Genomic DNA, 23,700 nt, shown 5'->3' on the forward strand with positions numbered 1-23,700 from the left:
AGGTGGGGGGGTCTACATTATTCCATATGTCTAGCATATTTTTGAATGTTTCCTAGAGATTTAAAAAGTGGAAATGATCATTGTCGGGCCTCCCAGCAAATGAATCATTTATACTTGTATTTTTGTAAACAGCTTTATTAAGGGGTAATAAACACAACAAAGTGTTTCTTGTTGAAAGTGTAAAATCTGATGTTTTGACATATGTAAGCACAGTGAAATCATCATAATCAAACAGTGAGCACATCCATTACCTGCTAAAATCTCTCATCTCTGTAATTTCTGCTTCTCACTTCGCTCTGCCTTCTATCCCCAGGCAACCACTGAGTTGCTGTCTGTCCCTATGGATTAGTTTATGTTTTCTAGAATTGTACAGAAAGGGAATCACAGTGTATTCTCTCCTTTCCCACCCCCCCCCACCTCCCATATTTCCAAAGAGCAGAACACTGTCATCACTGAATAGCGGAAGAATACTCATTTAGGAGCCAAAGGACCAGGGCCCTTGTTCTGAGTAGACAGTAGCATGTCATGTGACCTTGGATGGGTCATGTTATCCTCTGTGCCTCAGTTTCCCTTATCAGTTAAATGGGGAATAATAGTGCCTACACCCCTTCATAGATTCATGTATAGAGGAAACACAACACAAGGTATAAAATTAGAAAACAGAGCATGCACGTGCTTGTGTAAGTAGCAAAAGGATATCTGCCAATATTAATCTGGGGTTTTCTTCCCTACCTGAAATTTCTTCTTTTGCTTCCTCTCTGCAGTCAGGTAGACTGCAGATCTTCCTGACTTTGGATTTCCCGGACCCTAAATCTTGAGAAGTGTTCAGGATTGCAGAAAATAAGAGGAGGAGTTTGTGGGTTCCTATGATGGTGTCCTAGGGAAGTCATGTGGAGGATGTGGCAAACCCTTCTTCCCGGGCTCTCAATGAGTCCTGCTCCAGCATCCTATCCCCACTTCCTGCAGGCACGTGAACTTGACCCCTGTCAATCAACCAAAACCCCACTCTTCACTCCTAGCTGCTGGGCTCAGATTTCTATCCTCTCTGGTCAATCACTTGTCGTTGCTCTCTCTGCTCTCTGTCTCTGTGTTTTATTGCTACAGATGTTAGCTAGTTTCATGGAGCTACAGTCTATTTTGCTATTTGCTCTTCTCCTAGTTGTGAGTTGTTTTAGGGTTAGCTTTATAAGAAAGTTATAAGCTACTGATAAATTATATGTGTATATATATATATATGTTATAAGTTAGTTTTATAAGAAACTGCCAAACTTCTTTCTGAAGCACTTTGTACCATGTTCATTCACACTAGCACTATATAAGAACTCCAGTTATTGCACATCCTTGCCAACTCTTGTGTGACCAGGATTTTCATTTTACAAATCTGGTGGGAGTATAGTGAAACCCCACTGTGAGAGAAGAGAAAGACAAGAAGGTCTTTACTCTGCCTTATTGAAATTGGAAGCTTGTGACGTCTTTGCCTCATATTTTTATTGAGACATACACCACAAAATACACAGGTCGTAACTGTTTTCGTTCAAGGAGTATTGACAAATGCACTCATGCACGTTATCCACATTACTATTAAGATCTAGAATATTCCCATCACCCTAGATGGATCCCTCGTGGCCCTTCCCAGTTTCCCGCTACCATCCCACTCCATCCATCCCCAACCAGACTCTTTTTCATTTTTTAAAAGCCATAGATTAGTTTGCCTGTTGTAGAAATTCATGTATACATTATCACACAGGATATAGTATTATGTGTCTGCCTTCTTTAAGTCAGTTTGCTTTTGAGGTTCGTCCGAATTGTTTAATGTACCAATAATGCATTCCTTTTAACTGCTGAGTAGTATTTTCTGTGTATGAGTACACCACAATTTGCTGATCCTGCATTGTCCTCCTTATTTGGTTGCTTCGAGTTTTTGCCTATTGTGAATACAGCTGCTATGAGTGATTGTGTCCATGTCTTTTTGTGAACACGTATTTTCAGTTATGAAAACTCTATAAGTTGACTTAGCTGAGCCATGCTGCTGCTGCTGCTAAATCACTTCAGTCATGTCTGACTCTGCGACCCCAGGGACAGCAGCCCACCAGGCTCTTCTGTCCACGGAATTCTCCAGGCAAGAGTACTGGAGTGGGTTGCCATTTCCTTCTCCATAGCTGGGCCATAGGGTTAGCTTTATAAGAAAGTTATAAGCTATTGATAAATTTTATATATATATATATATATATATATATATATATATATATATATATATATGTATGTATGTATGTATACGTATGTTATAAGTTAGTTTTATAAGAAACTGCCAAACTTCTTTCTGAAGCACTTTGTACCATGTTGCATTCACACTAGCACTATATAAGAACTCCAGTTATTGCACATCCTTGCCAACTCTTGTGTGACCAGGATTTTCATTTTACAAATCTGGTGGGAGTATAGTGAAACCCCACTGTGGGCTTGGCATAATTATTCCAAGTGTTCTCTAGTTCCTGGAAGAGCCTCTTGGAACTCCGAACAGCAGTCTCTTAGCACTCTCTTTGGTTTCACTTGTACTTCACAAGTGCAGCTGTTTTTATGGGCAAGAAAAATCATTATGGTGCTATACTCTAGTAACGTGGGTTTGCATGTTTACAGAGGATGGTAACTGCAGCCTGTTGGGAGGCCACTCCCTGGCAAATACAAATATTAATATATCATTTTTGAATTTAGGAAAGAGACCTCAGAGGCCATTAATGAAAGATTACAAAACCATTGACACCTACGGATCAACTAGCTGTATCTTTGTGGCTTTAGTGCTGTGGATAAAAATAATTTGGAGGCAGAGAAGGGATATGAGGACAAGTTTTACAACTTAAATTTTAAAAAACACTCAGAAATCCATGGAACTGTTAAGGATACACACAAAGCCATTTCAAATGGTGGCTATGCTATTTAAAAGCACAGTGTTGGCAAGCTGCTGATTCACACACCCCAAGTGATTTATGGTGTTGACTAGTTTTATCATTTGGTTTATTGGCCATTAATGTACATTCATTTGTGGAGTGTCTGTGTAAGTCTTTTGACCAAATTTTCACATTGTTTTTTATTGAGTTATAGGAGTTCTTCAGACTTCCCTGGTGGCTCAGATGGTAAAGAATCTGCCTGCAATGTGGAAGACCTGGGTTCGATCCCTGGGTTGGGAAGATCCCCTGGAGAAGGACATGGCAACCCACTCCAGTATTCTGGCCTGGAGAATCTCCGTGCACAGAGGAGCCTGGAGGGCTACAGTCTATGAGGTGGCAAAAAGTTGGACACGACTGAGCGACTAAGCACAGCACACAGGAGTTCCTCACATTTTCTGGATACAAATTTACTGTCAGATGTAAGGATTACAAGTATGGTCTTCCACTCTGGTCTCTATCTACTTTAGTAATTGTCATTTTAGGAGCAGAAGTTTTAATTTTTGAAATAGTCTAATTTATCACTTTTTTCCTTTAAATGCTTAGGGTTTTTTGGGTCCTGAGTAATCTCTGCCTATCTCCAAACTGTGAAAGTGTTGTTTTCTCTTAGAAGCTTATGCAAATTATTGTCTTTTGAACAGACCTCTGAGAAACCCCAGCAGGGCCTCAAGGGGACATGGTGAGGTCTGGCCAACGTGACCCCTGACTTTTTACGTCTTTCACCCCTTCATTCCTCTCTCCCCACCTCAATCAAAGCAGCCCAGTCCCCCTCATTTTATGTATTGCAGTTTTTAAATAAAATTTCTCTTAACAAAAAGATCCCCCCTCTTTTTTTTAGCCATTCCTAAACTATAAGTTCCTTGTACACAGGAATCATGAATATATGATTCTTTATGTTTTCAGCTATGCGCAGTGCTTGGGCATATTGTAAACACTTAATAAAAATGTTTAATTAAATCTAACCAGGGCTTCCCTGGTGGCTCAGTGATAAAGAATCTGCCTGCCTGTTTCCATGCTTCTCTGTCCATTTGTGCCACCCTTGGCTGGCCAATGGGAATTTGTTGTATGACTCGGGGAACTCAAACTGGGGCTCTGTGACAACCTAGAGGGGTGGGATGGGGAGGGAGGTTCAACGGCGAGGGGACATATGTATACCTATAGCTGATTCATGTTGACGTATGGCAGAAGCCAACAACAAGCCATTGTAAAGCAAGTATCCTTCAATTAAAAATAAATAAATTTTAAACGAAAGGGAAAAAAGCAATCTGCCTGCCAAAGCAATCTGCCAAACCCACGCAGGAGACATGGGTTTGGTCCCTGATCCTGGAAGATCCTACATACCGAGGACTAACTAAACCCAGGCACCACATCTATTCATCCTGTTCATCACCACATCTAGAGCCCGGGAGCCGCAACTACTGAAACCCAAGCAGCCTAGAGCCCACGCTCCACAACAAGAGGAGAGCCCCTGCTTGCCACAACTAGAAAAAAGCCCATGCAGCGGCAAAGATCCAGCACAGTCAAAAATAAAGAAAACTGTTTTTAAAAATAAATAAATGAATGAATAAATTTCTAACCAAGTTTGAACTGGGAAGAAGGGCTCTATCTCTTTAGCCAAATCTTACATAAGATGTATTCCAGGGCTTCAATTCTGGGTCAGGCTCCTGGGAAGGGAGAAAGGCTCCCAGTGGGAGCAAGATCAGAGGCCCCTGCCTGCAGCAGGCTCCATAAGAAGCAGGAAGAAAAGCATCCCCTTACACTTATGTAACCTTTTACTATTTATAAAACGCTTTCATATACCTTATCTCCAAAAAAAGTATGCTTCTAAATGTAAAAAGGCCTGTCCTTACTCACAAAGGCAAACACCCCAGAGTTTCAAATCTCTGAGAGGGTGGGGGGGAGTGAAGAGATTGGCCACGCTTCCAAATAGGACAAAATCCTGCCCTTCAGAGTAAAGAGAAGGGCATCCAAGGGAGTCCTTTTAAAACCCTCCCTCCCCCCAGATGCCTACCGAGGCTCAGAATCTCACCAAGCCCTATCCCTTCAGGCTAAGTCTTTTATCCCAGTTAAATGCAGATTCTGCTGGGATGACAGGCCAGCCTCAGTCACCTCCCTTCTCCGTGTGGTGTGGCAGGAGGGGCTGTGTGGAAAGGTCAGTGTTTCCAGGAGACGATTTCAACTGGGAAGTGAGGGGTCCCCAGGGCCTCCCTCCCGAGTCGCACAACTGCGCTCCGGTCAGAATCTGCAGACACCACCCCCGCCCAGGCAGGTGTGACCTAAGATACAGGATGCTGTCACTTCCTGTCTGGGGCAGCCACCTCAGTTCTGACGCCTGCTCTCTGCCCCCACATTTTCACTATTTATCTCTGGGTAACCCCATCTAATCGAAGAAACCTTTCCACGTCTAGAAAATGAAGATTTGGAGATGTACTGGTTATATCCTGTAAAGTGTTTTTTTTTTTTTTTTAAGTACCTCAAAAGCTTTGCGCTGTGCTAACACATAGTGGGTGTTGGCTATATCTCTGTTTTTGAAAGTAAGTTTCAGAGTTCCCCTCAGGCTTCTTGTCTGTTTCACAGACCTAGAACTAATCAGGGACTGGGATGAGCTGTCATATTTTTTGAGGGAAAAGTAGGCAACTTTCTCAGCCAAGCCTAACAATTTTTAAAAGGCCTACCGTTTGTTACTGGTACCCTTAAACCTTCCTCCTGACTTCCACCACCATTAGGGCTCTCCAGAATCGATAGCCAGTGACTTATTTTTCCTCCCAGGACTGCTCTGGTTGACTCCTTCCTCTTGGTTCCATCTGACACAGAACTTGAGAAGAGAGCCACCAGTAAAGTGATTGTTGTCTTTTTTTCCCAGGCTTCCCACACCAGCGGGCGGGGCTCAGAAAGTAAGGAAGAGAGTCAGGACCTGCTTCCAACCCCATATCAGATGTCACCCATCTGTCCCACCAATTCATCAGCCTTGAATCTGAGAATAACTCTTTCTTGTCAAATCTGGATTAAGTCATTTTCACTTTAGCCGAAGTCAGTGTCCCAGTCGCCTGGAAGGAAACTCGGGCTCTAGAGAGGATATGGGGTTCAGATTCGGCAAGTAGTTTTGAATGGCTGCTATGTGCCAGGCAAGCATTGTACTGCCTCTGTGTGTGCATGTGTGTGTTTAATTTACATTCAATTTGCTTCATACAGATAAGGGAAGCAGAGCGATGCTGAGTAACTCACTCACCTACAGCCAATGACTAGGAAGGTCAAGATTCTAATCTAGGTTTTATAGCTCCACATCCAAGTCCGGGGTTTTTTCCATTCGATCACAGATGCCATCCCAGGGGCAATCCCCTGCCATCTTCTCCAGCATCCTGCTCTCTCCCCCTAGAATATTAGAGATTACAGCAACCTCTCTCCTACCCGAACACCAACTGCACGGTCACGGGTCCATTTCACTGACAGAAGCTGCCCAGCTCAGCAGGTGTGTCTTGTTTTCACCCACTGACAGAAGGCAGGCCGCATGGGAAAGTGACAGGTTTACTGAGGGCTCTCAGCAATTGAAAAGCCTTCTCATATGTGCTATCCCCATAACTCAGTGACATAGGAAATAAATAAGCTTTATTTGTTCTGGGGAGGGAGAGAAGAGTAGGGGGAGGGAGGGAGGCAGTAGAAGAAAATTAGTGAGTGATTTAGGACTCAGCCCTAAAGGATCAAAGCACTGAGAATCCTTATATATGGGGAGCAAGATCAGACCCCTGGTAGGCTGGGAGAATAGAAGGATTAACTTTACTTCTTGAATATCTGCTGGGTGCTAGATAGTGCATTAGTAGATTGTTAAGAATAGTATCTCATTTAATGGAACCCAGCAATCATATTTTTTAATGCGCCTCAGTGTGCAAAATTGAATTAATCTTTACAATTTTTTCATTCATTTCATACTATGCTTATTGGTTCGTGCTTGTGCCCTAATTGTTTAATTTCCCTTTCAGTCACTTATTTTAGTGATATGGTGAGCACCCCTGAACCCACATCCAACCTGAGAATTTAGACACTTAATGCTAAATTACATCTATTCATCTGCCCCTTCCCTATCCTCCCCAACCTCCCTTCACCCAAGTCAAACCCCATCCTGTCATTCCCTTGCCCTTTCTCAGTTTTATTGCATATATCTGAAGTCTCAAAATATAGTTTATTTTGTGCTTGTTCTCAGTTGCTCAGTCATGTTTGACTCTTTGTGACCCCATGGACTTAGCTTACCAGGCTCCTCTGTCCATGGGATTCTCTAGGCAAGAATATTGGAGCAGGTTGCCATTTTTCCTCCTCCAGGAGACCTTCCTGATCCAGGGATTGAACCTGTGTCTCCTGCATTGGCAGGCAGGTTCTTTAACATTGAGCCATCAGGGAAGCCTCATTGTTTATTTTGGTCGTTGTTGCTGTTGTTCAGTGGCTCAGCCATATTTGCGACCCTATAGATTGCAGCACGCCAGGCTTCCCTGTCCTTCACTGTCTCCCAGAGTTTGCTCAAACTCATGTCCTTTGAGTCAGTGATGCTGTCTAACCATCTCATCCTCTGTCGCCCCCTCCCTTCTCCTGCTGCCTTCAATCTTTGCCAGCATAAAGGTGTTTTTCAATGAGTCAGTTCTTCCCATCAGGTGGCCAAAGGATGGGAGCTTCAGCTTCAGCATCAGTCCTTCCAATGAACAATCAGGGTTGATTTCCTTTAGGATTGACCAATCTCCTTCCAGTCCAAGGGACTCTCAAGAGTCTTCTCCAGCACCACAGTTCGAAAGCTTCAATTCTTTAGTGATCAGCCTTCTTTATGGTCCAACTCTCACATCTGTACATGATTACTGGAAAAATCATAGCTTCGACTATATGGACCTTTTGGGGTCATATTTAAATTTTAATATAAGGACTTGCGTTTTTAGCTCACTGTTGCTTTGCTAAGATTCATCCATATGGTTACTACAGTATCACTGTGGTCCACTCATTTTCACAGGTAGATGGGATTCCACTGAATGAATGTGCCACAGTTCACTCATTTTTCTAAAGCCTGGTGTGTGGTGTCCAGCCTTTGATGACTGCAACCAGTGCTGCTAAGAACACACTTGTGCCTGTCTACTGGTGTCCTCAGACAAGACTGTCCTTGAGATTTATATACATAAAGGGGCAGAAATGCTGGGCGCCCTTTACAAATAAGGAAACTGAGGCTTAGCAAGATTAAGGAAACTATTCAAAATTACACTACTAGTAAATAAGCAGATCCAGGATTTGAATCCAGGACTGCTGTGAAGAGCAGAAGGTGAGGGAAAGGTGGGAGAAAGTAGTAACCAGGCGTATTCAGAGAAATGAGGCGACTTCGTATCTTGAGATGAGAACTTCTATTTACTGAATGTGCTCAGCACTTTATATCCCTGTCCTCATGGGCCCTGGTTTGTGCTGGACTTGGAAAGCACAAAGGTTGGGGGAAACTCTGGCCCTGGTTCTGGACAAGGAGCCAGCAGGCCCTTTATCACCAGTGCTGAGGGCTTTGTTACAGGCCGGACCTTTCTGGGCATTAGGGGCAGCCTCTTCGCAGGGGCCCCCTTGCCTCCCCAAGGCCGAGGTGCTCCCAGACTCTGCCCCTGTCCAGCCCCACCTCCCCCCATGGTGCACACAGGATGCCAGAACCTTCCCTGTCTTTCCTGCTCTAGAGTGTCCCTCCCCAGTCCCCTCTGGCCTGCCTGCCCCCACCCCCATCTTATGCTCACATATTAAGGGGGTGAGGCCACCCACAGAGCCATTTAATCATCCCCAGAGCAAGGCCATACCACAGGCGCAGGCAACCGGAAGGGAAAACAAGACCCGCAGCTGCGCTGTGATGTCAGCAGATGGGGCAGATGGGCGTTCAAATAAAAATTAGAATTACCAGGCAAATATGCCCTCAGCCTGCCAGCTGCTCACTGGCCCCAGGCTTACAGGATTCACAGATCTGTGCTTGTTTAAGTAATGGCAGGGCCATAAAACTCCTCCCCAGAGAGCCCCCAGGCACACAGATCCTGTTCCTCTGGAGAGAGGCTTCACTCTTTCCCGAGGCCACAGAACTGCCCTCACTCAGACCTCGGCCTTCTAATGGAATTTGCTGAAGGCCATGAGGGGAAAGACTATGGGTCCCAGCTGGAAAACCTATCTAGTATTGAAGCCCTGCAGATAGAGGGTCAGGAATACCATCTCCTGTGAGAACAACCCGGGGTGAACTTGGGTCATTAGAGAACATTCAGGTGTTAGTGTCTATCACCCAAGTGCCCTGGGAATCAGGAGCTGCCTGCCAAGAAGTATCAGATTTGGCTCCTGCCCTTGGAAAGCTTACATTCTGGATAAAAAGAGAGAAAATGAACAACAGATGAAGCATTAAGTAAATGGCTTAGCTTTCTCCTAGGAGAGGTGTCTGGAGGGGTTTGTCTCTTGGAAGGTGGAGCACAGACACAGGAGGTGGTGATAGGCCAGGGCAAAGGGCACGGGGCCGGAGCCTAGTCTCATTCTGCCAAGCCTTCAGAGCCCCACACCCCTCTCTGTAAAATAGGATGATGGTGGATGATAGTGCCTGCTTCCCAGGGCTGCCTGGAGGATCACGTCCGGTTTGTAAGGCTTATAATCAGGGCTTCGTGAAGAGCAGCAATTTTTACATCAAGAATGGAGCACCCCCATCAAGTTCTCTGCTCAGACTCAAAGATGACAAGATGCCTTACTTCCCCGCCTCTGGTCTGTTTCTTTCCTCTCTCCTTCTTGATTGGTGGTGATCCATACACATGGCATTTCCTTCTCCAGCTTCAGAGAATACATCTCCGCTCCTCGACCCCCGCCCCACCCTCCTCATACACAAGCACAGACACCCCAAAGGTGGTTGGTTGGCTCTGCTCTGGGATCTGCATGTGTTCTAGTGGGAGAGCAGGGGCTGGAGTCTGATGCCCTCCCCCCACCCCCAATCTCGCTGCCAGCCTGTCTGGCTCTAGGACAGACACCTCCTCAGGGACACGGGTATGGAGCAAGGGCAGGTGCTACTGAGACAAAAAGGCCGGCAGACGGGACAGCTGCCAGCATCCAGGGGGGCCCTGTGTGGGACCTTAGGTGGGGCCGTGAGGACACGTGACTAGCGTACCTCCTCCCAAAGCTAATGGCCCAGGCAGGCGGCGCTGAACGCACCCTTTATTCTAGAGGCCAGCCCGCTTCGTTCCTGCTCAAAAGAGGATTTAACCCAGCCTTGGTGAGCAGGTGGCCGACAGCTGCTCCCTGGACAGAGCAAGAGTGTGTCTCGGCCGCTGCAGAGGGGCCCAGATGCCGCCCCTCTGCGTGAGAATGTTCCCTCCCGGCCAAGTACTCTGCAGAGCTGCCTGCCCAGGGCCGTCTGCCAGGGAAAGGGGTGAGGGTCCCGCGACTCCCCTGGCTGCCCGAAAGCACTAGCTCCCTGCTTCTCCAGTGAGTTCTCTGCATCTTAGCAACTGCCCAGCCCGAGTCAGGAAAGGAAAGCTGTTTGCCCTCTGGCCCGGGTTCAGACTTCACCCAGGCCAGGCCCCAGCAGAGGCTGACATTTCTTATGGGTAATTGCCCCCCATTCATCTCCCGGGGAGTCAGCTCCCTTCCTCCCCAGGATGCAGGGAGAAGAAGCTGGCCCCAAGACAGCGCGCGCCTGTCCCAGGGTTTCTGTGATGGGAACGTCATTGTGAAGCCTGTGGTCCTAGAAGACCGCTCCTCATCCCTTCTTTGCTATTTCCTGGGAGTTGCTGCCCATCTAGATGCCTCAGACTTATAGATTTACATCATCTGTGCTATTGGTTACAACTGACTGGAAGACTCTGCCGAATTCATTTTTAAAATACACGATTGAAATGATTTCCCTTAATACCCCAGCAAACCTCCACACGGTTATTCTGTAGTCGAGGCAGGCTCCACTTCAATCTATGCCAGAGCCACTTACATTCTCTGCACCTGGAATAAGAATATCCACATCAGTTGTGTTTCCTGTGTTTCAGCAAAGACTGCAAGTCAAAACTATAATTTTTGTCCTGGGATGAACGAGAAGGTGCTGGAGGTGCTTGATCTGTGAAATTGGTTTTGAAAGACTCAGGGATTTTTTAATTCTGCCAATTCAAAGTCCGGTTAGTTTGTTGCTTTTTCAGTGCCCTTTGAAGAGCCTGTGTGACAAGTGAGTGATGCCAGTTACAGTTCGCTCACAGGGCATCCATGGCCCTAGTACCTTGGCCAGGGCAGAGCGCCCTCCTCAATGAAGGGCATCACATCTTGTTTCTAGCTAACCGAGGTCCTGTATTCCTGCAAGTGTAACTTACACTCAACCGACCCCATAGATTTTCCACTGCCACCAGCTCCATGACAGGTTCTGACCCTCAGATAACCTAAAAAATAGACTGAGGGCCAGGATGTCTACAACCTCGGGGCTGGATCCCTAATACTTATACCTGCCATTTTTTGAGTCCCAACCCGTATCAGCTCCTGCCTCCGGTGCTTTGCACATATCACCTCTAATTCTTTAATTTTTTTTGCCACACCTCAAGGCATGCAGAACTTCCCTGACCAGGGATTGAACCCACGCCCTCTGAGGGTGGAAGAGCAGAGTCCTAACCACTGGATCACCAGAAAGTTCCACCTCTAATCCTTGCAGCCACTGTACCTGGAAATATAGGCATTATTACACACACACCCCTTTTCGCTAGTAAGAAAACAGAGGCAAAGAGGCTAAATTTCCCAGAGTCATATACACAGAGTAAGCAACAGTGTCAGGATTCAGTCTCAGGCCAGCACATCCAAATCCCTTATTTTCTCCCACACTGTGTCTTGATAATCCTCTGTCCCTTTTGGTGCCAGCAAGCCTGGTCTCAGTGCTTGAGAAGATGAGGCTGTTTCTTCCTCCTTGGAAGGGCATGTCTGGAGCCTGCACCATCAGGATGTGCTTGCCTTATGGCAGATGCAGGAGATGGAGCCAAAGCTTGTCTGGAAGTTGTGGGCAGGGCCGTGACTTAGCCTTCCCTGGAAGAGTGGTGGGCTGGGGTGAGACCGACCATAGTGAACTTGTACTAGTGGAGAGAGAGTATAAAGGGAAGGCCAGCAGCAAAACAAACCTGCATAACTGCTCCTGAATGCACCTCCAGGGAAACTGGCTAATCCAATTTCCAGCGAGCTTTGTAGCATCTTCTAGCCACCACTATTTTCCACCAGGTCTCCAGCTTCTCCAGAAGCCCTGATTTCCACCACTACCTGGCCTGCATCTTTCCAATCCCATAAGCATTTAGCTCCAGCCCGTGGAAACAGTGATAGACTTTATTTTGGGGGGCTCCAAAATCACAGCAGATGGTGACTGCAGCCATGAAATTAAAAGATGTTTGCTCCTTGGAAGAAAAGTTATGACCAACCTAGACAACTAGTGGAGTTGATGGAATTCCAGTTGAGCTATTTCAAATCCTAACAGATGATGCTGTGAAAGCGCTGCACTCAATATGCCAGCAAATTTGGAAAACTCAGCAGTGGCCACAGGACTAGAAAAGGTCAGTTTTCATTCCAACCCCAAAGAAAGGCAATGACAAAGAATGCTCAAACTATGGCATGTTGCCCTCACCTCACACACTAGCAAAGGAATGCTCAAAATTCTCCAAGCCAGGCTTCAACAGTAAGTGAACTATGAACTTCCAGATGTTCAAGCTGGTTTTAGAAAAGGCAGAGGAACCAGAGGTCAAATTGCCAACATCTGTTGAAAAAGCAAGAGAGTTCCAGAAACACATCTACTTCTGCTTTATTGACTATTTCAAAACCTTTGACTGTGTGAATCGCCATAAATTGTGGAAAATTCTTAAAGAAACATGAACACCAGACCACCTGACCTGTCTTTTGAGAAATCTGTATGCAGGTCAGAAGCAACAGTTAGAACAGGGCATGAAACAACAGATTGGTTCCAAATAGGAAAAGGAGTACGTCAAGGCTGTATATTGTCACCCTGCTTATTTAATTTATATGCAGAGTACATCATGAGAAACACTGGGCTGGATGAAGCACAAGCTGGAATCAAGATTTCCAGGAGAAATATCAATAACCTCAGATATGCAGACGACACCACCTTTTTGGCAGAAAGCGAAGAAGAACTAAAGAGCCTCTTGATGAAAGTGCAAGAGGAGAGTGAAAAAATTGGCTTAAAGCTCAATATTCAGAAAACTAAGATCATGGCATCTGGTCCCATCACTTCAAGGCAAATAGATGGGGAGACAGTGGAAAAAGTGACAGACTTTATTTTGGGGGGCTCCAAAATCACTGCAGATGGTGATTGCAGCCATGAAATTAAAGGACACTTACTCCTTGGAAGAAAAGTTATGACCAAACTAGACAGCATATTAAAAAACAGAGATATTACTTTGCCAACAAATGTCTGTCTAGTCAAGGCTATGGTTTTTCCAGTAGTCATGTATGGATGTGAGAGTTGGACTATAAAGAAAGCTGACCACTGAAGAATTGATGCTTTTGAACTGTGGTATTGGAGAAGACTCTTGAGAGTCCCTTGGACTGCAAGGAGATCCAACCAGTCCATCCTAAAGGAGATCAGTCCTGGGTGTTCATTGGAAGGACTGACACTGAAGCTGAAGCTCCAATACTTTGGCCACCTGATGGGAAGAACTGACTGATTAGAAAAGATCCTGATACTGACAAAGATTGAAGGTAGGAGGAGAAGGGGATGTCAGAGGATGAGACGGTTGAATGGCATCACTGACTCGATGGACAAGAGTTTGAGCTAGCTCTAGGAGTTGGTTATGGACAGGTAGGCTTGGCGTGTTGCAGTCCATGGGGTCGCAAAGAGTCAGACACGACTGAGTGACTGAACTGAACTGAACTCCCTCCCCCATCACTGCATCTGCTCAGTTCCCCACCCCCATGCCCCCCTCCTCACGTTCCCCTCTGGTCCATTAGCATAGCAGGGGTTCTGGATTTATAGGGTTCTAAATCCCCATTCTGCCATCTGCAAGTTGTGTGACCTTGGATATGTGGCTTAAACTCTCTGTTTCCTTATCTGTAAATGAGGACAATAACAGAATACACTATCTACCTGTATGGGATTAATTACATGCCCCCCCCCCCAAGCAAAATTCACATGTGACTACATTTTGAGATAGGTAGTTAGAGGAGTAAGTTAAAATCAGGCTGTTAGGGTGGGCCCTCATCCAATCTGACTTTTGTCCTTATAAGAAGGGACACCAAGGGCATAGACAGAGGAATGGCCACATGAGGACATAGTGCAAAGGTGCCACTTGCAAGCCAAGGAAAGAGGCCTTGGAAGATGTTAACCATGACTGCACCTTGGTCTTGGGCTTCCAGACTCCAGGACCATGAGAAAATTGATTTCTGTTGTTTAGAGATCCCCCAGCCTGTAGTATTTTGTTATTGCAGCCCTGGTAAACCCACACACTACCTCATAGAACTGTTGTGGTGATTCAACTAGATGAAGCATCTAAATTGCTCTTCAATGTTCTTGGCTCCTAGGTGTTTTCTATTAGCACTGTCACTGTGACTATGCAGCCACTTACTCCCTCTACCATCCATTTGTTAAGTCCTTTGGTATCTGAGATCTATCCTCTAGACCTTGGGAAGGGCTAAGTTCCTGTAAGAGTTAAATAAGCTCTGTGAGGGCTCAGGTTGTGGGTTTCTTGCCTCCATCTCCAAACAGTCTGGGTGCCTAACCTGTAAGTGCCCAACTTAAGTTGGGTTAGTTGAATATTATTGGGTAGGTTGGTTAAGTTGAATATTCAGGAAATCAACCCTGAATATTCAAGGGAAGAATTGATGCTGAAGCTCTAATACTTTGGCCATCTGATGTGAAGAACTGACTCATTGGAAAAGACCCTGGTGCAGGGAAAGATTGATTGCAGGAAGAAGAAGATGCAACAGAGGATGAGATGGATAGATAGCATCACCAACTCAGTGAACATGAGTCTGAGCAAACTCTGGAAGATAATGAAGGACAGGGAAGCCTGGTGTGCTGCAGTCCATGGGGTCACAAAGTGGACTTAGAGACCGAACAACGACAATAACCGCTAAGAGGTGCTCAGAAAACACTTACAGGTACAATATTCTTTCAATAAATATTTAAGGACTAGAGCAGGGGACAAGGCTGATATAGTCTCTACCCTCAGGGAGTTTATGGTTTAGCAGGGAGGGAAGAGACATTGACAGCTTCCCAGGTGGTGCAGTGGTAAAGACTCCACCTGTCAATGCAGAGACACGGGTTTGATCCCTGGGTTGGGAAGACCCCCAGGAGCAGGAAATGTCAGCCCACTCCAATATTTTGCCTGGGAAATCCCATGGACAGAGGAGCCAGTGGGCTACAGTTCATGGAGTTGCGAAGAGTCAGACACTACTGAGCGACTGAGCACACTCACACGAGCCACTGAATTTGTATCATTTGCTTTGAATGGCTTCATTTTCAATCAAGAAGTGGGTGTTGGCTAGAACCTTGGTGATCCCAGTGTGAGAGAAGATAACAGCACATACTGTGTGCCTCCTATGTGCCAGGCATCATAATAAACACTCTTCTATGTTAACTTACATGATGTTCACAGCAGCCCCAAGTGGTCGGCTCTGTTATGCACATTTTACAGATGAGAAAACAGAGCCATAACTTTCCTAGGCTCACACAACTTCTAAGAGTTAAAGCTGGGATTCAAACTCAGAATCTGCATCAGAGCCCCAAATATGAGAAAGAGTGTATGACACCCTGATCAAAGAAAGCTCTCCCAGGCTTGTGACTTTGTTTCACCCCCTGCAGCCTCGGGGTCATGGTGGTCCCCATGACTCATTCCCTTTCTGTTGTAGAATGAGTCGTAGTTGGGGAGACAGCACCCGTGATGGATCTCCACCCTTCCCCGCCAGCTTTCAGGGGGGCTTTGTCCCACAGCTCCTGGGCAGGGGACCAGGACAGACCCCAACCAAGAAATGTATCTGTGGGAGGGTGTTATCTCAAGGATCTCTGCTCTGTCTCCCTCTGACTGTGGCTGTCACCTTGTTGATGGAGACAATTGGACCAGAAGGGCTTTGTTTCCCCCCGCCCCCACATTTACTGTGTGTTAATCAGATGCCTGGCATAGAGTTGAGTGCTTCCCATCTGTAAGAGACTTCTCTCAAGGCCTAGGAGATAGATCTGAGATACAAAGGGTTGCAGATCAAGCAAACACTGCAGGGAGGGAGTGGCGAACCAGTGGCAGGCACTCAAAACCTGTCTCCAAGGGAAAACGGTCAGGGCTAGAGAGAATCTGTGAAGGTTTTTGGAGAGAGCTGTGGGTGTACTCTAAGTCCTACCCCACACAAATGGGGCTGAACGCCTCTCTCTCGCCTTGCCCCCAAGAACGGTGGGTCCCTTGGAGAGCCTGATCATGGCTCCTGATGTCTGGGGACCTGACTCCAGTCTAGAAAATAGAAAATGTCAGCAGGGGGCTGGCTGGAGGCGTTGGCTGCTGAGCACAGGCAGAGCAGCTGCTGCCTTGTAATTCCAGGGCCACATGAGGGCCCGGTGCTTCCAGTGGGCCAGGTGTGGGCCTCTGAGACAAAGAGACAGCCATGGGGTCATCCTGGGACTGTCCAAGAGGATGTCCTGGAGGGACAAACGGACTGCAGCAGAGAGACACCGGGGTACCTCCCCGGAAGAAGCAAGCCACTAGCCAGAGGAGGAAGCATTTACCCTAGTTGGGAGAGCTGCAGCGGGGAAGGAATCCCCCAGAGACAGGGTCCCCTGTGAGCCTAGGAAGGACCCACCTGAGTCTTCTAGGTTCTGAGAGACAGGGGCCTGTCCCAGGAGGCATATGTACCACGTATGAGCCCCATGTTCCTTCACCTCTCCCCCTACCCTGCTCTTTTCCCACCTGGGGATAAGAGGGTCAGAAACCCCAGCCGGCAACTGGGGTAGGAAAGCTGGCAAGGCAGGAGGAGGAAAGCTGCCAGCAGGGCAAAGCTGGCGAGAGAGGAGTCAATCCCACCCCCTCCCGAGGGGCAGGGTTCCCATCTACAGCAGCTGGGCCATCAGCTCTCATGGCCAGTCCACAAAACTGGGATGCGGGGTGGGGGCGGATCGTTTCCAGGCAGAAGGCTTCTTCATTTAACCCAAAGCAATCACCTGTGAAGAAACATCAGCTTTCCTTTAAAGACAGACCATCTCTGGTGCATTTTAATTATTCTGGATGATTAACATTTCCTGTATCTCTGTCTCATCACTGCACCTGAAAAATGAGCTTTTGCGAGCAGGTTCTCCAGCTCATTCTCCTGCGGGTCCCCTCGATGGGACCCATCACCAGTAACTCTGGAAGATTCGATGATTCACCTGGGCCTTTCAGGGGCACACCAATTGTATAAAGTGAAGTACAGGCATAAGCAAGATCAACCCACTCCATTCTCAGATAGCTCCAGCTGAACAAATATACAAGCTATCCTCAGTTTTTTCTCTCCTTGCATTCTCAAGCAGTAGGTGGCACTAATAAAAATACCACCTCGTGTTTGCATAGCACTTCACAGTTTCAAAGCCAGTCTTGCAGCCCGAAGTCACTCTCCACCCACCCCCACTCATCCCAAGTCCTTCCCCTCCCATTTTCACCCACACCACTGCTTTCCCTCATGGCCGGCCCCGTGCCAGCCTCTGCCAGGGAGAGGCCGCGTGCCCCCTCCCGGGGCGTCCATGTGTTACAGGAAGCATTTCCTCACAAAAGAGTCAGCTGGCCAGAAATGTGGGCAGAGAGCGAAGGGCAGCGTGTTCGGGTTCGGTTTATTATGTTCTCACAGCCTTGTTTATAGTAGAGGTGAGTGACATTATTCCACTTTGCACGGTAATGAAACAATTCAATGAGGATGAGCTGCTACAGATGCGCGCGCGCCCCGTGACTCGGCAGCGGCTAACGCTGTCTCGCCTGGAGGGCACACAAGCCCAGCCACCAGTTCAGTCCTTGGAAGAGGGAAGGGAGCTGAGGGGCAGAAGGGAGGAAGAAGCAGGAAGGGGACCAGTGTATCGACAGGACCCAGCCCCCACACCTGGGACGGCCAGTGGCCCCATCCTGCCGACTTGGACCACAGCATTGCATGGTCCGGCGAGGTCGCAGGGACAGGAAGACATCTCCCTTGGCTTCTTCCTTCACAGTCTCATGCGAAGTGGCACAGGCTCCCCGTGCCGGGGGGTGACTTCACCACCTCTTCTGCTTTTAAAACAGAGGATGCAGATTTAAAGAGGGCTGATGCTCGGCAGATTGCAGGAGAGCCTCAGATGGAAAATCGTGAACTCCTCTGCCTGGCTGGGAAGTGGCCACAGACAGGGGTCAGGAAAGGTCTGGGTGCTCTCAATGATGGGAGACATCCTGCCTCTGAACTCACCACTCACCACCTCTCCTTTCCAGTTTTTGGAGAAGCAGATGCCACAGGAGTGGTTTGTCTTCAACCCACCTGCAGCCCCGCTCCTTCCTCTTCGGTCTTCCCCGGCTCTCAACCACAGTGAGTTCACACCTTGCCCTCACACCTGGACACCCAGCTGTGCCGGGACATGCGCCCAGGGCCTGCCCCCAGCGGCTGGGGCCTGCAGGCTGGGCAGAGGGCCATTCACAGCTTTGGTTAATCCAGAGCAGCAAGTTCTGCAGAGAGCGAGAGAAAAGCAAGTAGGAACTTCCCCGCTGCCCACTCGGCTTGAGACCAACAAGGGAATGGTGAGGGCACAGAGCAACAACCCAAACCCCACGGCGGCCTTGGCAGAGAAAGCCTCAAAGAGCTTGCAGTTCTGAGGGTATGACACCCTCCACTGAGAAATCTGAAACTGTCATGCTACCACTGTTATTACTGCCATGCGCTCCTCACCCGCTACCTAAGACCAGCTCCCATGTTTCACGGCCTTGGGTACAGAGGCACAGCCTAACATGAAATGAGCAAGCACATGAGTGCATGAACACAAACAGAAAACAGAGAAGCAGCCCACGAGGCAAGCTTGGAGGAAGCCCTGTGAACAAGACCCGGGAGGCATAGAAAACCCCGAGGACCCCTTCAGCCCCCACCATTGGCATACCCCATGCATGCAGCTGGGACAGAAATATTTTTATCTCAAAAGAGCAAGTCAGAGAGGGCACAGAGACAGCCACCCTAAGAGTCAGATTCAGGGTTGGCAGGTTCCTGGTTATTGTGCTTGTTTGTGGCTGGATGTGCTCTAGCCCTCTGGGACCAGCTGGAGACCACCCCCCCGCCCCGCCCCCATTCCTCAGGCCCAGCTTCCCAACCTCATCTGCATATTGGGTTCACCTGTGGAGCTTTAAAAACTACTGATGCTTGAGTTCCAACCCCAAGCTCTTCTAGGGTGGATTCTGGATGTTTGGGTTTTTTAAACTCCCCGGGTGATTCCAATGAACAGCCAAGGGGGAGAGCTTCTGTCTTAGACCATCTTTTTTCAAAGTATGGTTCACAGGCCACTACGTACCTGGGAACTTATTAAAAATGCAGATTTTTGAATCCCACCCCAGATCTATCAGATCAGCATCTCTGGGTGTGGAAGCTGGGAATTAGCAATCGTAACAGGCTTTCTGGGTAACCTCTGCACATCCTCAGGTTTCATAATAGATGCTGCTCAGGGATCCTTCCTCACCCCAGAGGTGCCCAGAGCTCTGAAGGGTTGTCATTGATGATGTTCTATTTGGTTTAGCAAGGGCAACAGAAAATCTCACACCAGCCCCCAAATGGGTTAATACTCATGTGGGGCTGAAAGGCCACTCAGGGATGAGAGCAGCCTTAAATGTCACAGCTCTGCCCGGCCCACTGCATGGCTTGCACCTGGAAGGCAGTCCACAGCACAAGCCCGGCACGAGGCCCCAAGGAAGACGGCAAATGGGAGAAGCGACCCCTGGGAGTGCCCCCCTAACGAGGCAGAGGAGGGCTTGTGAAGAGGGCAGGGGAGCGTGTGGGACAGGGTGATGGGGAAGGTCAGGGATGAGGTATGCTCGGATATTGCTCTAGATGTTGTAAACATTTCTCTTTGTTTAGTCACAGACCAGAATCTGGGTTGGCATGACCAAAGTGCCTGAAAGTAGAATCAGAGCAGAGAGCTCTGTGCCTCTTGTGGGAAGCAGGACATAAAGGGTGTGAGGAAAGCTCCACCCATGGGAAGATCATCTCTGTGGTGTACAAGTCTAGTGCTCTTAATTGTCTCTCTCTCTCTCTCTCTCACACACACACACACACACACACACATTCCACGGGAGTACCATAAACACAGCTATCACATTCCTCTACACACAAACACAAGCCCACCCACCCTCACTTAGTGTCAAATTTCAGGATACCCAAGCTGGGTCCTTCACACCTCCCCATCATGGGAGGAAGTCACTGGGTGCCATGACACTACCATCTGCTGCCTTCCTTCCACCAATAGTTTAGCAAGAACTCTAGGCTCCAAATGAGGCCCCCGCACAATGCTCTTGTTCAGACTTTTCTCCCAGGGACAGTGGAAGTGGTAAAAAGGCCCCTCTTAGAACATTTCGCATTTCCATAACTCTGTGCTGTTCCAATTTACATGCCCTTCGTGTTCAACAGTAGATTTGGCAGCAGATGCACGTTTTGTATGTAAACAACGATGGAAATACCCTGTTCAAGAATTTGATCATTAAATTAATTCTGGCAGCGTAAGCTAAGGATGGTTTTTCACCAGTGGGGACGGGAGAATACTACCCGCTCTAACTAGGAACACCCACAGGAGGCTGCAGAGTCCTAGAACGTGAAATTCCGCAGGGCTCTTCAGCAGTCCTGTGTTCTCTGTCCTTGATGGTTTATACAGACACATCAACCCTCACTCACAGATGCTCATAGACACACAGCAGGGCAGCGGACCCTGCCAGTGGGACTCAAGAGCCTTCTTGGCCTGTTGCAGCTATAGCTGAGGAAGGAAGAGATTCATGAAGCTGCTGGACGAGAACGCAAATGTGGAACACCCTCACATTTAAAGAGGCCCATCCTTCCCCCAGGAGGAGACAGCTTCCACCAAGGCCTCAGTCACCTGCACTGAAGAACCCACACCTGTGTAGCTTCATTTAGTCCAGCTGAAAGCTTTGGAACTCTGCAGTGAATCCAAATCCATCGGCTGTCAATCACCCCGATCGACCTCCAGCCTGTTCTCTCTGATTCGGTCTACCAGGAGACCAGCATCTCCCAGGCTCCTCTTCCACTATCTGGTCTCTCTGCTGAGGCTTCATCTCCCTGGCACCACAGTCTTGGACCAAAGTCAGCTTCTTCCTGGGCAGCTGGAAAAAGGTTTCCTGCATCTCACTCACCACCCAAGGAAGAGTGTCCTGATGTACTTCCAAGAGCAGTGCCAGGGTACCATGAAGTCATCTTGAAGGAAGGTTCTCCATAAAGCAGATGTTCACAGTGATCTTCTCAGTCTCACTTTCGCTTCCATGTTCAGTCCCAAAACATCAAGAAGGAAGCTGCTGATCAGCCAAGATGGCCCTCATGAGAGGGACCTTTCTAAGAAAGCATGCTCTCAGGAAGCAAGCTGGAAAGAGAGTGACAGCCTAAGTTCCCATTCTCCCCCATCAGAATTACATGACCTGCATGGAGGGGGGGAAAGAGGGAGAGACAGGGAAAGTATTAGGCACGTGAGAGCTGTCCGTGCTAAGGGAATTCACCTCCATTTACCAAGCCGTCCATCATTCTATGGGGCCAATGATGTGTGATGCCACAGGGAGGTGAGGGCAGAGCGTACATTAAGCAACAGAGAGGTTATATGGTGCCCCACTGCCCAAAAGTCTACTGGTGCTACATTCCCTGTTCATTCAACTTCTGGAAAACTTCTTGGCAGAACTGAGGAAGACTTGCAGGCTGTCTATTTCTCAATAGCAGCTCATCTACATCAGACATGATGAAGGACGTCTCCCAAGATCCTTCCTGGATTTGCAAGTGTATAGGAGTCTTGTGAATTTCCTAGGTTGAGATGGGCAGTGATCACAGCCTTTCATACTGGTCCTATGGAAATGGAAGAAATAGCCAACTCCATGGAGTTTGTCCCTTTCCTCAGAGACCACCTGTCAGTGACAGTGTTGAGAACCCCAGATACCACTGAGGTCTCAGCACCCAGGACTGGCCATTACATCATAACAGCAAATCACAAATGTGATCCAGAGTCTTCTAGCCCTTCCTCACAGGGGTCTAGGACAAGTTCGAGAGTTGGGAATCCTAAATGAGGAGCGTGTGGAAGTGGTAGAAACTGCATTTGTGTTATTTACAGATTAGCCCAGCGCAGCAAATCTCCCTTCTTGGTGGAGATGACCCAAGGCCTTATGAAAGGCAAGTTGCCAACCCAGAGAAGGGGACAATGTACTACCACTAACCAAAACACAAACATGGGTAAAGGGGATAGGACAGAGTCCGAGCTCTGGTGGCTGGATCAGACTTTGGAATGGCCCTTCATCCGTTCCTTACTCCTGGCCTCCCAACCTAATCGCCACTGCTTTTGAACACCTATGACACTTCACATTAGAATATGGTCTTGGCAGCAAGGGGAGGGGGAAGCCGGTGATCTCCAAGAGTCCCCATCTGAGTTCTAACTGAGCCGCCTCTGGCTTTGGGACAGCAAATCTAAGTACATTTTGGACCTCAGGAACCGGGGGTAAGAGTCTTTCTCCATGAGACTGTGTACTTTGCCCTGGGCTTGGTCAAAACAAGTCAGGGATGGCTCTTGCATGTTCTTCCTCGTGGCTTCTCGGGTCTGGAAGTCTATGTTTACCTGGAGACAGAAGCAGAGAACATCATCATAGGCCCTCAAGGGCCAAGGCATCTGGTAGCTGGTCCTACTTAATAATTATTCATGACAGCATCTTAAATACGTTAAGGTTATCCATACTTTTTACACTGCTTTCATGAAAGTCATCCCTTTTGATCCCAGGAAGAGTCCTGTAAGGTCTGAAGACCAGATATTCTTCATCCCAATTTATAAAGATACTGAAGAAATGAGATATCAAAAAGCTGGTCTATGAATTAGGATATGGCAGCCCACTCCAGTATTCTGGCCTGGAAAATTCCATTGGCAGAGGAGCCTGGCGGGCTAACTATAGTCCATGGGGTCACAAAGAGCGGACACAACTGAGTGACTGAGCACTGTCTTTTCCCACTCACCTCCCCACTTTTATTCCCTGGTGCTATTAAAATTTAATGTGTAACCTTAAAAAAAAAAGGAAAAGAAAAAGAAAAAAAGCTGGTCTAATGTACTATGGAAAATTAGTAACAGTCAAGGTAAAAAAACCCAAATTACTCAACACTCAATCCAGAGGTCTTCCCAATGTCAGGTCAAGAGTTAAACCAGAGACTAGCATTAATATGGGTTCCCTAAAGTAAATTTGCCTGTTTGTCCTTTCTCAGCTACTAAGGAAACAAATGCCCTGGGGAGAAAGACTATGTTAAGAATGTACATCTCTCATCCAACCAACAATTATAAGAAGCCTGCTGTATTCTGGCCATTGGCCAAAGATGTCCTGAGTCGCAAGTCAAAGCATAATTGAAGAGTTCTACGTACATAATGCATCTAAATTCAGAGACAGCAAATATTTTTCTTCTATAAAACCCTCCCAGGTAAAACCCTGTTTTATAACTCAGAATAGCAGTACAGAGAAATTCATATTACTGTTATAAGTAATTATAATAAATGACCATAAAATAATATAAGTGACTGTAATTACTCATTACTAAGCAATGGCAAATATTGGCTAGGTGTATTACCCCTAATACTCATAGTGGTTTT

At 47.4% G+C, this 23,700-nt stretch overlaps 1 protein-coding gene across 8 annotated transcripts in view; it reads right to left on the bottom strand.

Annotated features, from left to right (window-relative positions):
• Nucleotides 1-17,692: 17,692 nt before the first annotated feature.
• RGS8 (regulator of G protein signaling 8) overlaps nt 17,693-23,700 on the bottom strand; it is a 47,705-nt gene continuing 41,697 nt past the window's right edge. For all 8 annotated transcript variants that reach the window (XM_043924386.1, XM_043924383.1, XM_043924380.1 and 5 more), the window contains one exon: nt 17,693-22,689. In XM_043924386.1, coding sequence (XP_043780321.1) covers nt 22,507-22,689 — 183 coding nt within the window. In that variant the 3' untranslated portion in view covers nt 17,693-22,506. The remainder of the gene's footprint in view (nt 22,690-23,700) is intronic.

Source organism: Cervus elaphus, chromosome 14 (genome assembly GCF_910594005.1).
Source record: "Cervus elaphus chromosome 14, mCerEla1.1, whole genome shotgun sequence".
NCBI classification, from domain to species: Eukaryota; Metazoa; Chordata; class Mammalia; order Artiodactyla; family Cervidae; genus Cervus; species Cervus elaphus.